The sequence below is a fragment of the Barbatula barbatula genome (genome assembly GCF_947034865.1).
Source record: "Barbatula barbatula genome assembly, chromosome: 12".
Lineage (NCBI taxonomy): Eukaryota > Metazoa > Chordata > Actinopteri > Cypriniformes > Nemacheilidae > Barbatula > Barbatula barbatula.
Window position 1 is genome coordinate 23,462,639 of NC_136775.1, and position 16,566 is coordinate 23,479,204.

The 16,566-nt window shown below is 44.2% G+C and overlaps 1 protein-coding gene across 7 annotated transcripts in view; it reads right to left on the reverse strand.

The window, feature by feature from the left end:
* Positions 1–1,186: 1,186 nt before the first annotated feature.
* mtf1 (metal-regulatory transcription factor 1) overlaps positions 1,187–16,566 on the reverse strand; it is a 21,619-nt gene continuing 6,239 nt past the window's right edge. For 3 of the 7 annotated variants that reach the window (XM_079469127.1, XM_079469126.1, XM_079469125.1), the window contains 9 exons: positions 9,754–9,992; positions 9,520–9,675; positions 9,363–9,436; positions 6,607–6,740; positions 6,449–6,523; positions 6,278–6,374; positions 4,702–5,165; positions 3,943–4,000; positions 1,187–3,862 (listed from right to left, as the gene is read on the reverse strand). In XM_079469127.1, coding sequence (XP_079325253.1) covers positions 3,513–3,862; positions 3,943–4,000; positions 4,702–5,165; positions 6,278–6,374; positions 6,449–6,523; positions 6,607–6,740; positions 9,363–9,436; positions 9,520–9,675; positions 9,754–9,992 — 1,647 coding nt within the window. In that variant the 3' untranslated portion in view covers positions 1,187–3,512. The remainder of the gene's footprint in view (positions 3,863–3,942; positions 4,001–4,701; positions 5,166–6,277; positions 6,375–6,448; positions 6,524–6,606; positions 6,741–9,362; positions 9,437–9,519; positions 9,676–9,753; positions 9,993–16,566) is intronic. The other 4 variants (XM_079469129.1, XM_079469130.1, XM_079469131.1 and 1 more) reach the window with 3 other exon arrangements.

The following is a 16,566-nucleotide window of genomic DNA, read 5'->3' on the forward strand; positions in this document are numbered from 1 at the left end:
CAAACATACAATAGATTAAAGAGAAAATTACAACAAGGAAGAATTCTAATGAAGAGAAATTTAAATAAACGCATGTACTAATTCTTAACTTCACTATGTGTGTTTTGTTTTTGTTTAGTTTGCATGTAAATATAAATGAACAGATGCGTAATCTAATTCTTAGAATGAAGAGAAAATGTATCAGTTGACATTCTCAGCCAATGAGCTTGAAGCTGTGTCGTCAGTCAGTCGTTTCCCATCATGCTTTTGAACAGCGCAGTCGGAGGAGAGCAACTGCGCTCGACTGCTCAATCCGACACAGCCGCCGCGAGAGTTTTTTGGCACACGTCAGCATGACATCAGAGCAAGGCGGACGTAACTCGGACACTTTTCTAACCGGCATGCAGCTCGCTGTGATCACCGGTGATCGGTTCTGCGCAGATTTTGCTCATCTCAAACAAGCCTATTCATTAATAATGCATTCAAAAGTGACGTGCCCTTATGCGTGGCATTGCATATGGTCCTAGTCTTGTCCTATTTGTGCTTGATCATGTTCTCTTGGTGCTTGACCAATGCCTTGTTTTATAAGTGTATTTGTTTAATGTTTTGTTAAAATATTTGTTTTGAAATGCAAAATAAATGCAGCATATGATATTGGTTAACCAGTACACAAAACAGAGTTTTTTCCCACAAAATACTATGTTAAGTAATTATACATTTAATTATTTGTATAATTATATTAAACCGTATTTTCGCCATGCTTTTAAGCAAAATAAAGAGTCAAAAGTAAAGTGTAGCTAAAATGAAAAATGGTAAGGGCTACATTTCTTGACGCGTCTGTACACGAAATTACGTCTTAAGGCGCAATAAAGACATCTTTGCCTAAATGGCCTTCCATAAAAGCAGTGTTCCTCTGCGAGTCAACTGAATGACGCGATTGATGATGCGCAGCAGCAGGTTGAACTCTGCACTGTCATCCTCGAGGATCTTCTGCACATTCAGAGAATCATTCAAGTAAGATTATAACATTCAATCCACACATGAACATCTCACTTCAGAAGCGCTGCTCGCTCATCTCTGCATGTTCATAGGAAAGAGGACTTGAAGATGTGTCGTCCCAAGGACCGGAAAACTAAACCATTTCTCTTTTATCATGTGGTGTCTGCCTGTATGTACATGTGAACGTGTAATAAAGCAAGAAAGCAGAAAGGATTTCACTGGTATTGTATTGCTTTTTGATTCAAAAAGTTATTACTCTGCCATAATACTTTATACAAAACAAGCGTATGAGGGGGAAATCCATATTACACATTCTCTTTAAAAATACAGATCTTTACATGTACAGTTTCATCACACTTTGGGTAACAAAAGCAGTTCTCCTGGAGGAATCATGTCTCCCCTTTAACCTCAAAAGCTTGTGAGATTCCATTAATCCATAAACTCGTTTATTCAAATGTTTCGTGTCCTCTGCTGTGTGAAGCAGGAATAAATATCATCATGAAGGAATGCGTGTCTGCCACCCGTCAATGTAATGGCTTCAGACGGCAGGAGTTGGGTTACAGCACAGAAGAGTGAGGAACAGAGGCGATGAATCAAGAGGTTTGAAGGGTGGTGTGAATTAGAACCTACATAAGCAGCATAAGTTGAACAGGGACAAAAATAAAGAACATTGCAATGCCCAGATTCACAGAGTCAAATGATACAAATCAACAAAACTGTATGTGCAACATTAAAATGGTGGCAAATAAAACGTATTTAACAAAAAAAAGGCTCGTACACAAAGTCTCCTTTTTTTTCTCTGGTGATGATTTGCATACGGTTCAAATGAGCATTGACAAATGAGACCACGTGAAGAGGGAGGTCCGGCTTTAGTGCGTTGTTGTCTTGTCTGTGTTCAATGTTGTTGCATAGTTACATATTTTCGTTAAAGTCAGTTTTGGGTACATTTGAAATCATTTCCTTGTATAATTTCATCATGAATGATCCAGTATAGAGGAACTGTTCATCCGCTCCGGTGTGCGCACACACACGCACACACACGTGCAGTGGACAATATCAAATTCAGCTGTAATTCTAAAGCCAAACATGTTGATGCACGGTGACCTACTGACATTATGTACCGTAAATAAAAAAAATGGATTTGTTTTTGGCACGGGACATAAGGAGAGACGTCCAGTTTCATGACACGATGTGGAAAGTCACATGCTGTATTAGCGACATGAAAGAACCCAGGGACAACCGGGTAAGGCAAGTTTTGTCTAACGTGAACAGTCTGTCTGTGTGTCTATGTGGGGAAATGACATACTTGTGAAGAAGCAGGAGTGCATGACAGATGCACGGGCGTCAGTCTCCGATTTCTCATCTTTCTGTACAAAAATACAAATTCAAATACAATCTAAAGGCTTAAAACATTTGTATCAATTGAAAGCCATTATTTACAGGATGTACAGCTCTTTAAAACCTCTGTACAGCAGTGGTGCGTGACTGAGGTGACACGGCGTTCACCGGTTCGGCTGAAGCATGGCTGGGTAATGCACGTCAAGCAGGTTCAGCTTTTAGGAACCAATGAACGCAGCAGACACACAAAATGAGAATAAAGCACTGCTCTGTATCCCTGAGCGACTCGCATCCACACTCACACCGGTTTAACACCAATGAAAAAAAAGTGCAGGAATGTGCCAACGAGAGGCAGGAAATATATCGATTTGTAACAACCAATGAGAAACTGCAAGCTCAGAGGAAGATGTCGGTGATTGGCTGTCGAGTGTGACGGGACCATTAAGCACGTTGATCCTCTAGGCTCCTCTAATAAAAAAACTGCCCATCGTCTTCAACCTAAATCTAAAATCAGTGCGTCACATGTCATTTCAAAACCACAGGGCAGGAAGAGGGTAAATGTGCTTGATAGTCCCAAACGTCATTCCAAAATGCTAATCTGCCTTTGGGAGTCAATATAAACCATTAGGGTATGTTCTTTTCTGGCATTGCTTAAAGAATATAAAGGCGTGTCAGGAGAGAAAATACATATTGAACATTTAGTGAAAGGGGAGCTACATTTATCTAACAATTACGTCTTTCAATAAATTAACATATATAATATTAAATACTAGGTTATAGGCAGCCAAACAAACCTCTGAATTACATATAAAAGGCAAGTAAAGGTCAGTTCGCCCAGAGTCAACCTCAGAAATCACATAACCACGAGTCGACGACTGCAGCCTTTCTAATAAATTACACTTCATAAAACAGGTGTATGTGCTGTGATGAAGTCTCAGATACACACATGTGCAGTACATTCTAACATCAATCTCATGGGTTTCAAGTTATAAACTCAAGTACGGTTCATTTTGGATGATCAATCATCTCCTGTGCACATCTGCAATCCTTCCAAAACCTTTGAATACCTCCACACCATACGAGGGCTGAATGCGGTGAGTGTAGAAACCCCTTCACATCCTACTGCCCTCGCTTCAAAAGTGCACCAAAACACACACACACGGATGACAGAGCTGCCCATCCGTACACGGCGGGGTCTAGCTCGGAGTACTCTGGGAGGCGCTGTCGGGGAGCTCGTTGGCCACCATCAGCAGCGCCTCAATGTTTTGGGTTGTTACCGGACTGAGCAGGTCTGACACATCCATGCTGGCCATGCCATCGGTGGGGGGGTTGGCGGTCGCCGGCGCAGAGGCTTCGACGGGCTTCTTCGTTGACGGGGAGCACAAGGGAGGAGTCTGAGGGATAGTTGGTGGAGGAGGCGGAGCAGGGGGAGGCGATATGCTCTTGTCTTTAGCAGAGTCTCTGCAGGCACAGTGACACTGACACGACTCCTCCTGCTTTATGATGATAACCGGCAGACTCAGACCGATCTGCTGCACCGCGTTCCCTGAAGCACCAGCACAAAAACAGACATTTTCACATCACATATGACCGTGATCTGAGAACACAAGTAAGTGGGGGTCTTACCAGGATGTCCACCGACCGGTATGGCTGTCGTAAAAAAGACCTTCTCCACTTTTGGGCCCTGAAAATGAAAGCCAACACACTTCAGTCAGAATCAGAACAAACCCACATAACTATCAGCATGATGTGTTAATAGCCTGAAAATCACACTCTGTAAGGTCTGTGTTGGGGTCGGTACAGCAGCCCTGCCCATCCCCTGACTGCCGAAGAGTTTCTAAACCACGTTTCTTCATTTACCGGTTCCATCAGCTTAATAAACACATTTAGGTGCATTGCGCCACCCAGGGGAAGCTGATACAGCGACATTATTTACGAGACTGGTAACAGACAATTGCGCTTATCCACCACATGGGGGAGCCTGTGAGCAAAAGTTCTATAGTGTGACTTTAAAGGAGTCATATGACGCGATTCCGTGTTTTTCTGTATCTTTGGTGTTTTACCAGCTGTTGGTTTTTGTCCGTCCTACGATCACAAATGCAAAAATGGTTTTATATTTACAATTTCAGAAAGGCGGGGCACAGGAGCAACAGTAATGCATGGTATGTGAAAACTTTTAAACATAAACCGTGTAAACACACTATATTACACCACATACACCCAATAATGTTCGTTTTAGCCATCCAATAGGACCCCTTTAAGATGTTTGGTGAATAAGCGCCCAGTGCTCTTACACACTACAAACTTTCTGCTTTGCAACTGATTTCCAGTAGCATCACTCGCACTGAAACTGGAGCTGTTTTTTTATAAAACACGTGAGCTGACCTGTTGATCAGGATTTTGCTGTGTGCCTCTGGTACTGCTGAGGATCCACTGCAGGTTGTGATCGGACATGACGATGTTTGGCTGCAGGCCGAGAGTGGGCGCGATGGTTATGGTGGGAGGGGCAGGAGGCAATGGCACCGACTCTGTCGTCACCACCGGCTCAGCCGTCGTCTGAGCCGTGTAGTGCTGGCCCACTGAGGGACTCGACGGGGTGGGCACTTCTGGTGAGTCTGATGAATTGGGTGGGGCTGAGGGGAAAGGCGTGGTCAATAATGAGCTGCTGGCAGCCGGAGGAGGAGGGGCCGGCACAGAGGGGCATGTCGTGGGCGGAGCTTGAGCCTCTAAAACAGGCACTGCGATGGAACAGGATGAGGTTGATGAAGTGGACTGAGGGAAGTGTGCGGACGCGTCCGAGACCGCTGACCGACCTGATGACTCAAGACCAAGAGACTCCACGAGGTTATCTGCAGGAACAGAGGCTCAAAATCACATTGATGTACAGTACGTTGTAGTGCCAAAACATTTCACGTCTAGGGCTGCAACTAACAAAGACTTTTATTGTCAACTAATCTAACGGTTCTTTTTTCTATTAATCTAATCATTTGAATACAGTTTTTGGATATGCTTATTAATCCTTTGGCATAGTTTCCAATAAATAATGAGTCTAGTTTTGTCTTATACAGCAGTCATCCTCAATAGGCAGTCCGGATCCGGACCTTTGCTTCGTTCCATCCGGACCGCCAGACAGACTTTGATTATTTTGGTTGTATAAATTGAGCTGCACGTCTTCACATCACAAGCGCTCTCAGGAACATTTATGTAATTGATATTTTGCCGCTATATCCTCTAATATCTTTATTTAGCACCAAGCACGCTTCATTTTTCGCTAAATGAAAATACAATCATAAATCCATGTGTATTTCTGTCTGTTAGTGTATGTGTGTGCGCTCGAGCACATGTATTCTCAGCTCTGCCACGCACTCTCGTCATTTAAACATTAATGGTTATTTTGTTTTTACCTCACTAACACATTGGTTACGCGGTTTATTTATTACATTTTTTTAATGTAAAAACATACAGATTTGAGAGTTCTAAGTCTAAATCAACAGACCATGATGTAAGGACTGAAACTTAAACTTGAAGGGCTTTTGATTGCTATATGATGGCGCTGCGCTACTTCTGTGGTGAGACAGGAATATTGTAAGCCTGAAGATAATTAAATGTTTATTCTTCTGTCTATAAATATCTGCTTTAAATCCTGTATATTGTGTCATTGGTTCTCTTATTTCAATACCTATAATGTTCTGACGCTGAGGTACACACAGTGTGGTTATACTCCAAAATGACTTCAGTATAAAAAAGGATCAGGCTAATAGAAGAACCTAATGCATTGATTTCATCCTCCATATTGTGTGGGATGATGTATTTGAGGTGTTGAGATCTGTCTGGTTATAAGCATTCTTCATAATATCTTTCTGTGTGTTCAACAGAACAAAGACATGTATACACGTCTGGAAGGAGAGGAAATGATGACAGAATTGTCATTTTTGGGGGAAGTATCACTTTAAGTACTCACCGCTGGTTTTTGGGTCATCTTGGCTGTTTTCAGGACTCTGGAACATCAGCTCAAAGATCCTTATGGGAGTGACACTGTTCAGATCCAAACCCTGCGACTGAAACATGAAGCGTTTCCTGAGATGAGCTGGAGACACTTGAGGAGGTCTCGATAACAGAAAGAGAAACTTACGCCGTGGTTCTCCTGGAGCTCAGAGTCTGTGGAAATGAGGCTCAGATCACTGAGGCACAGCGAATGACTTGCGTCCTGTAATGTGAAAAAAGAGCAACAGCATCACTCGAGTCCTGCCGTCCAGCCAATGAAAAGCGTGAGGTCATGGAGCCGCGTACCTCTGAGAGCGGATGAGTGCTGCTCACTGTGAATGCTGGACCTTTATCATGACCACGAATGTGACTCTTCAGACTATAAGGAGAGCTGAACGTCTTCACACAGCCATCGCTCGGACAGAAAAATGGCTTCTCTCCTGGAACACACAGAGACACATGAGCTGGCTTTACAGCACATGTGTTCATTGCTTCAAAAGAACCTGGAGCGATATAACAATAGAGACATTGAGCTCATTTGCAATAAAGAAACAGTGTACGTCTCTCGTAGCTTTTTAAAAACACACTAACAAGATGCTAGCGGTTTACCGATGACCCCTGTATTTAAACACAGGCAAACAAATATTTGATGTGTTTCTAAAAACTAATTTTAAAAGTAAAATGTAGTTATGCCTTTGCAAAAAAGCGCAATGAACTCTTTAGTTCGCAGGAGAATTTCTATATTTGCTGAAGAAAACGTAAATGGCTTTCCTGTAGCTCAGTGGTAAGTGCATTGTGTTAACAACGCAAGGTTGTGGGTTTGGTCCCCAGGGGATTGCAGATACCTGTGTATAAATGTAAAGGATAATGCAATGTAAGTCTGCCAAATGCCGAAATGTAAACGTAAATGGCTCTTGCCCATACAAACTCAATCCTCCAGTGTGCTGTAAGGTGCGTAGTGTTGTGAATATAAGACAATCCCTGTTTCCTTAGACCAAATCTTTAACAATAATATATATTACATATTGTATATTTTACTGTATACACATTATCTCACAGAAGTGAGTACACCCCTCACATTTAAGTAAATATTTTATTATATCTTTTCATGTGACATCACTGAAGAAATGACACTTTGCTACAATGTTGAGTAGTGAGTGTGCAGCTTGTATAACTGTAAACCTGCCAAAATAACTCCACACACAGACATTAATGTCTAAACCGCTGGCAACAAAAGTGAGTACACCCCTAAGTGAACATGTCCAAATTGGGCCCAAAGTGTCAATATTTTGTGTGGCCACCATTATTCTCCAGCACTGCCTTTACCTTCTAGGGCATGGGGTTCACCAGAGCTTCACAGGGGGCCACTGGAGTCCTCTTTCACTCCTGGTGGATGATAGAGACCTTGAGCTCCTCCACCTTCTGTTTGAGGATGCCCCACAGATAGTCAACCGGGTTTAGGTCCATCACCTTTACCCTTCTTTAGCAAAGCAGTGGTCGTCTTGGAGGTGTGTTTGGGGTCATTATCGTGTTGGAAAACTGCCCTCTGCATCAGTATGTCACAGTACATGTTGGCATTCATGGTTCCCTCACTGACCTGTAGCTCCCCATTGCAGACAGCACTCATGCAGCCCCAGGCCATGACACTCCCATCACCATGCTTGACTGGAGGCAAGACACACTTGTCTTTGTACTCCTCACCTGGTTACCACCACACACGCCTGACACCATCTGAACCAAATAAGTTTATCTTGGATGACTGGAACCCTGTGGTCTGATGAGACCATGTCCTTAGTCTTTCTTGGCTTTCTTGTTCATCATCTTTAGAAGAGGCTTCCTTCTGGGATGACAGCCATGCAGACCAACTTGATGCAATGTGCCGCGTATGGTCTGAGCACTGACAGGCGGACCTTCAACCTCTGCAGCAATGCTGGCAGCGCTCATACTCTCATAAGTATGAGAGAGATAACACCAAATTTAACACACCTGGTCCCCATTCACACCGGAGACCTTGTAACACTAATGAATCACATGACCCGGGGAGGGAAAATAGCTAATCGGGTCCAATTTGGAAATGTTCACTTAGGGGTGTACTCACTTTGATGCCAGCGGTTTAGACATTAATGGCTGTGCGTGGAGTTATTTTGGCAAATTGACAGTGTTATACAAGCTGCACACTCACCACTTTACATTGTAGCAAAGCATCATTTCTTCGGTGATGTCACATGACAAGATACATCATTTTACAAAAATGTGAGGGGTGTACTCACTTCTGTGAGACACTGTGTATTGTAAATAAAGTATTCAGATACTGGAAAATGTAGCATGTTATGTCAACTGCAGTCTCGAAATCTGCCTGAGAGAGAGAACAACAGCAGACTAGAAGCTTGTGTGTTAGCAGCTCTGAAGGCTGACATGTTTTACATACATTTGATGGCACGTATTAGTATCTCAAATATAAAACAAAAGTCTTTATGATATTCTTGTTCCTTTCTTCAATGCAACTCTATAGGGATATATTTCACCTGCATATCACCTAATGAACTCTCATTTATCTGCATTATATCCATTCCTACTTAAAAGGATACTTTACCCAAAGATGCAAATTCTGTCATCATTTACTCAGCCTTAGATTGATCCAAACATGCATGCATTTCTTTGAACACACAGAAGGATATCTAGAAGATTTCTCACGACCTATTGACTTCCATAGTAAATATTCTCCCTACTATGGCAGTTAATGGTGTGCCAGATCTGACATTCTTCCAGATATCCTTCTGTGTGTTCAGCACAACAATCTAAAAGCAAGTAAATGATGACAGAATTAGCATCTTTGGGTGAAGTATCCCTTTAACTCTTGTATCCATCATTTATGAGACATTGACAGAGAGCTCAGTGAATTCATGTACAGTAAGGGCAGTGTTACAGCAGTGGGGTCAAACTGTAGCACCAGTGCTATGAGCAAAAAAGGTTAATGTACATTATCTCAGATTTTTGTTGAAATGTGTTGTGTTTGAGAAACAGCTGCTCAGTGTTGACTCGTGGCTCTCTCTCACTCTTACCGGTGTGTGTCCGTACATGAGTCTTCAGGTGATGACTAGCAGCGAAAGCTTTACCACAGCCATCATGGTCACATCTACAAACACACGACACGTGTGAATAAACTGGCAGGTTAAAGGCCTGTGTAGTGTACGTCAGAAGTGTGTGAGGGAAGCTCACCTGAAGGGTTTTTCTCCCGTGTGCGTGCGGATGTGTTTCCTCAGGTCACTGAGCGTGGTGAAGTATTTGGTGCATCCCTCTGATTCACAGTTAAACGTCTTGCCAGTGTGGAGCCTCTGGTGTGCTTTCAGTCTGATGGACACAATAACCCAAAACCTCGTGTGAGGTATCACAGAATAAACACGGGCTGAGAGAAGCACTAGGGATGTGTGTCCGCTGATGTGTGCTGCTCACCTGTACAGTGTGTTGAAGGCTTTCTCACAGCCCTGAACGTCACACTCGAAGGGCTTCTCTTTCGTGTGGACACGGACGTGGATCTTCAGGCTGTACGAGGTGAGAAAAGCTTTGCCGCAGCCCTGCTGGTTGCACACAAAAGTATATTCGCCGCGGTGCGTCTTCTGATGCGTGCGCAGATTCCCTGCTGTGCTGTAGGTGCGAGTGCAGCCCTCGAACATGCACTGATAGCGCTTCACCTGACACACAAAAAAACAACTGTTACACTACTGCCTGAAAAAGAACAAGATTATTGAATTGCTTTCTGTAGTCCGGTGAAGCCTTATGTAAGGGATAATGTGAAGGCAGCCGGTTGTTATCGCAGAAATGAGCCCCGACAGTGTGATCAGGATCTGACGCGAAGAGGCGATAACAGCCGGCTGCCTGAACATTATCCCGCTTATTACACGGCTACTTGCCACATGAGATAAAACTGGATGTGAAATGAGAGTTTGAAATATTTACATTTGTGTTATACCATGGTCTGTACACGGGCACTTTATCTTGTTTAAACCTAATCAAAAACGGCCAATTTGTGAGAGAGACAAGTGGAAACAGAGCTGCACTTCTTAACCTCGTGTCCAAACTATACGGACATCAGAGAAACATTCTTCCCCCAGTTCACAAACTTCCACAAAGACTTCAACCAGTTTCAACAACAGGACAAAATCTCATACATACTGACACAACACACACAACAACAGGACAAAATCTCATACATACTGACACAACACACACAACAACAGGACAAGATCTCATACATACTGACACAACACACACAACAACAGGACAAGATCTTATACATACTGGGAGAAAAGCCCATCAGCTCAAACCTGACGGCGAGATACGTCAAGTCCTGTCACGACAGAAGAGCAACAACCAGCACAACACACACAACACAACACAACACACACACAACACACACAACACACACAACACTGACACAACACAACACAACACAACACAACACACACACAACACAACACACACAACACACACAACACTGACACAACACAACACAACACAACACAACACACACACACACAACACAACACACACAACACTGACACAACACAACACAACACAACACAACACACACAACACTGACACAACACAACACAACAACAGGACAAGATCTCATACATACTGGGAGAAAAGCCCATCAGCTCAAACCTGACGGCCAGATACGTCAAGTCCTGTCACGACAGAAGAGCAACAACCAGCACAACACACACAACACAGACACAACACAACACAACACAACACACACAACACACACAACACAGACACAACACAACACGACAACAGGACAAGATCTCATACATACTGGGAGAAAAGCCCATCAGCTCAAACCTGACGGCCAGATACGTCAAGTCCTGTCACGACAGAAGAGCAACAACCAGCACAACACACACAACACTGACACAACACAACACAACACAACACAACACAACAACAGGACAAGATCTCATACATACTGGGAGAAAAGCCCATCAGCTCAAACCTGACGGCCAGATACGTCAAGTCCTGTCACGACAGAAGAGCAACAACCAGCACAACACACACAACACTGACACAACACTGACACAACACTGACACAACACTGACACAACACAACACAACAACAGGACAAGATCTCATACATACTGGGAGAAAAGCCCATCAGCTCAAACCTGACGGCCAGATACGTCAAGTCCTGTCACGACAGAAGAGCAACAACCAGCACAACACACACAACACTGACACAACACACACAACACTGACACAACACACACAACACACACAACACTGACACAACACTGACACAACACAACACAACAACAGGACAAGATCTCATACATACTGGGAGAAAAGCCCATCAGCTCAAACCTGACGGCGAGATACGTCAAGTCCTGTCACGACAGAAGAGCAACAACCAGCACAACACACACAACACTGACACAACACTGACACAACACACACAACACTGACACAACACACACAACACACACAACACTGACACAACACACACAACACAACAACAGGACAAGATCTCATACATACTGGGAGAAAAGCCCATCAGCTCAAACCTGACGGCGAGATACGTCAAGTCCTGTCACGACAGAAGAGCAACAACCAGCACAACACACACAACACAACACTGACACAACACTGACACAACACACACAACACAACAACAGGACAAGATCTCATACATACTGGGAGAAAAGCCCATCAGCTCAAACCTGATGGCGAGATACGTCAAGTCCTGTCACGACAGAAGAGCAACAACCAGCACAACACACACAACACAACACTGACACAACACTGACACAACACAACACAACAACAGGACAAGATCTCATACATACTGGGAGAAAAGCAACAACCAGCACAACAGGACAAGATCTCATACATACTGGGAGAAAAGCCCATCAGCTCAAACCTGACGGCGAGATACGTCAAGTCCTGTCACGACAGAAGAGCAACAACCAGCACAACACAACACAACACAGACACAACACTGACACAACACTGACACAACACACAACACTGACACAACACAACACTGACACAACACAGACACAACACAGACACAACACTGACACAACACTGACACACACACAACACAACACTGACACAACACTGACACAACACAACACTGACACAACACAGACACAACACAGACACAACACTGACACAACACACACAACACACACAACACTGACACAACACTGACACAACACAACACACACTGACACAACACAGACACAACACTGACACAACACTGACACAACACAACACAACACTGACACAACACAACACTGACACAACACTGACACAACACACACAACACACACAACACTGACACAACACTGACACAACACAACACACACTGACACAACACAGACACAACACAGACACAACACTGACACAACACTGACACAACACAACACAACACTGACACAACACAGACACAACACTGACAACACAGACACAACACAACACTGACACAACACTGACACAACACTGACACAACACTGACACAACACTGACACAACACTGACACAACACTGACACAACACAGACACAACACTGACACAACACAACACACACAACACTGACAACACTGACACAACACACACAACACAACACTGACACAGACACAACACAGACACAACACTGACACAACACAGACACAACACAGACACAACACAACACAACAACAGGACAAGATCTCATACATACTGGGAGAAAAGCCCATCAGCTCAAACCTGACGGCGAGATACGTCAAGTCCTGTCACGACAGAAGAGCAACAACCAGCACAACACAACACAACACAGACACAACACACACACACAACACAGACACAACACACACACACAACACTGACACAACACACACACACAACACTGACACAACACTGACACAACACTGACACAACACTGACACAACACTGACACAACACTGACACAACACTGACACAACACAGACACAACACTGACACAACACTGACACAACACAGACACAACACTGACACAACACTGACACAACACTGACACAACACAGACACAACACTGACACAACACTGACACAACACTGACACAACACAGACACAACACTGACACAACACTGACACAACACAGACACAACACAGACACAACACTGACACAACACAGACACAACACTGACACAACACTGACACAACACTGACACAACACAGACACAACACTGACACAACACTGACACAACACAGACACAACACTGACACAACACAACACAACAACAGGACAAGATCTCATACATACTGGGAGAAAAGCCCATCAGCTCAAACCTGGCGGCGAGATACGTCAAGTCCTGTCACGACAGAAGAGCAACAACCAGCACAACACACACAACACAACACAACACACACACAACACAACACACACAACACACACAACACTGACACAACACAACACAACACAACACAACACACACACAACACACACAACACTGACACAACACAACACAACACAACACAACACACACACAACACAACACACACAACACTGACACAACACAACACAACACACACAACACTGACACAACACAACACAACACAACACAACACAACACAACAACAGGACAAGATCTCATACATACTGGGAGAAAAGCCCATCAGCTCAAACCTGACGGCCAGATACGTCAAGTCCTGTCACGACAGAAGAGCAACAACCAGCACAACACACACAACACAGACACAACACAACACAACACAACACACACAACACACACAACACTGACACAACACAACACGACAACAGGACAAGATCTCATACATACTGGGAGAAAAGCCCATCAGCTCAAACCTGACGGCCAGATACGTCAAGTCCTGTCACGACAGAAGAGCAACAACCAGCACAACACACACAACACTGACACAACACACACAACACTGACACAACACACACAACACTGACACAACACTGACACAACACAACACAACAACAGGACAAGATCTCATACATACTGGGAGAAAAGCCCATCAGCTCAAACCTGACGGCGAGATACGTCAAGTCCTGTCACGACAGAAGAGCAACAACCAGCACAACACACACAACACAACACTGACACAACACTGACACAACACACACAACACAACAACAGGACAAGATCTCATACATACTGGGAGAAAAGCCCATCAGCTCAAACCTGATGGCGAGATACGTCAAGTCCTGTCACGACAGAAGAGCAACAACCAGCACAACACACACAACACAACACTGACACAACACTGACACAACACACACAACACAACACAACAACAGGACAAGATCTCATACATACTGGGAGAAAAGCAACAACCAGCACAACAGGACAAGATCTCATACATACTGGGAGAAAAGCCCATCAGCTCAAACCTGACGGCGAGATACGTCAAGTCCTGTCACGACAGAAGAGCAACAACCAGCACAACACACACAACACAACACAACACAACACACACACAACACACAACACAACACTGACACAACACAACACTGACACAACACAGACACAACACAGACACAACACTGACACAACACACACAACACACACAACACTGACACAACACTGACACAACACAACACACACTGACACAACACAGACACAACACTGACACAACACTGACACAACACAACACAACACTGACACAACACAACACTGACACAACACAGACACAACACAGACACAACACACACAACACACACAACACTGACACAACACTGACACAACACAACACACACTGACACAACACAGACACAACACTGACACAACACTGACACAACACTGACACAACACAACACAACACAACACTGACACAACACAGACACAACACTGACAACACAGACACAACACAACACTGACACAACACTGACACAACACTGACACAACACTGACACAACACTGACACAACACTGACACAACACTGACACAACACAGACACAACACTGACACACACAACACTGACAACACTGACACAACACACACAACACAACACTGACACAGACACAACACAGACACAACACTGACACAACACAGACACAACACAGACACAACACAACACAACAACAGGACAAGATCTCATACATACTGGGAGAAAAGCCCATCAGCTCAAACCTGACGGCGAGATACGTCAAGTCCTGTCACGACAGAAGAGCAACAACCAGCACAACACAACACAACACAGACACAACACACACACACAACACTGACACAACACACACAACACTGACACAACACTGACACAACACTGACACAACACAGACACAACACAGACACAACACTGACACAACACTGACACAACACTGACACAACACTGACACAACACAGACACAACACTGACACAACACTGACACAACACTGACACAACACTGACACAACACTGACACAACACTGACACAACACAGACACAACACTGACACAACACTGACACAACACTGACACAACACTGACACAACACAGACACAACACAGACACAACACTGACACAACACAGACACAACACAGACACAACACAACACAACACAACACAACACAGACACAACACAACACAACAACAGGACAAGATCTCATACATACTGGGAGAAAAGCCCATCAGCTCAAACCTGGCGGCGAGATACGTCAAGTCCTGTCACGACAGAAGAGCAACAACCAGCACAACACACACAACACTGACACAACACAACACAACACAACACAACAACAGGACAAGATCTCATACATACTGGGAGAAAAGCCCATCAGCTCAAACCTGATGGCGAGATACGTCAAGTCCTGTCACGACAGAAGAGCAACAACCAGCACAACACACACAACACAACACTGACACAACACTGACACAACACACACAACACACACAACACTGACACAACACTGACACAACACACACAACACAACAACAGGACAAGATCTCATACATACTGGGAGAAAAGCCCATCAGCTCAAACCTGACGGCGAGATACGTCAAGTCCTGTCACGACAGAAGAGCAACAACCAGCACAACACAACACAACACACACACAACACAACACTGACACAACACTGACACAACACAACACTGACACAACACAGACACAACACAGACACAACACTGACACAACACACACAACACTGACACAACACTGACACAACACAACACACACTGACACAACACAGACACAACACTGACACAACACTGACACAACACAACACTGACACAACACAGACACAACACAGACACAACACTGACACAACACTGACACAACACACACAACACTGACACAACACAAC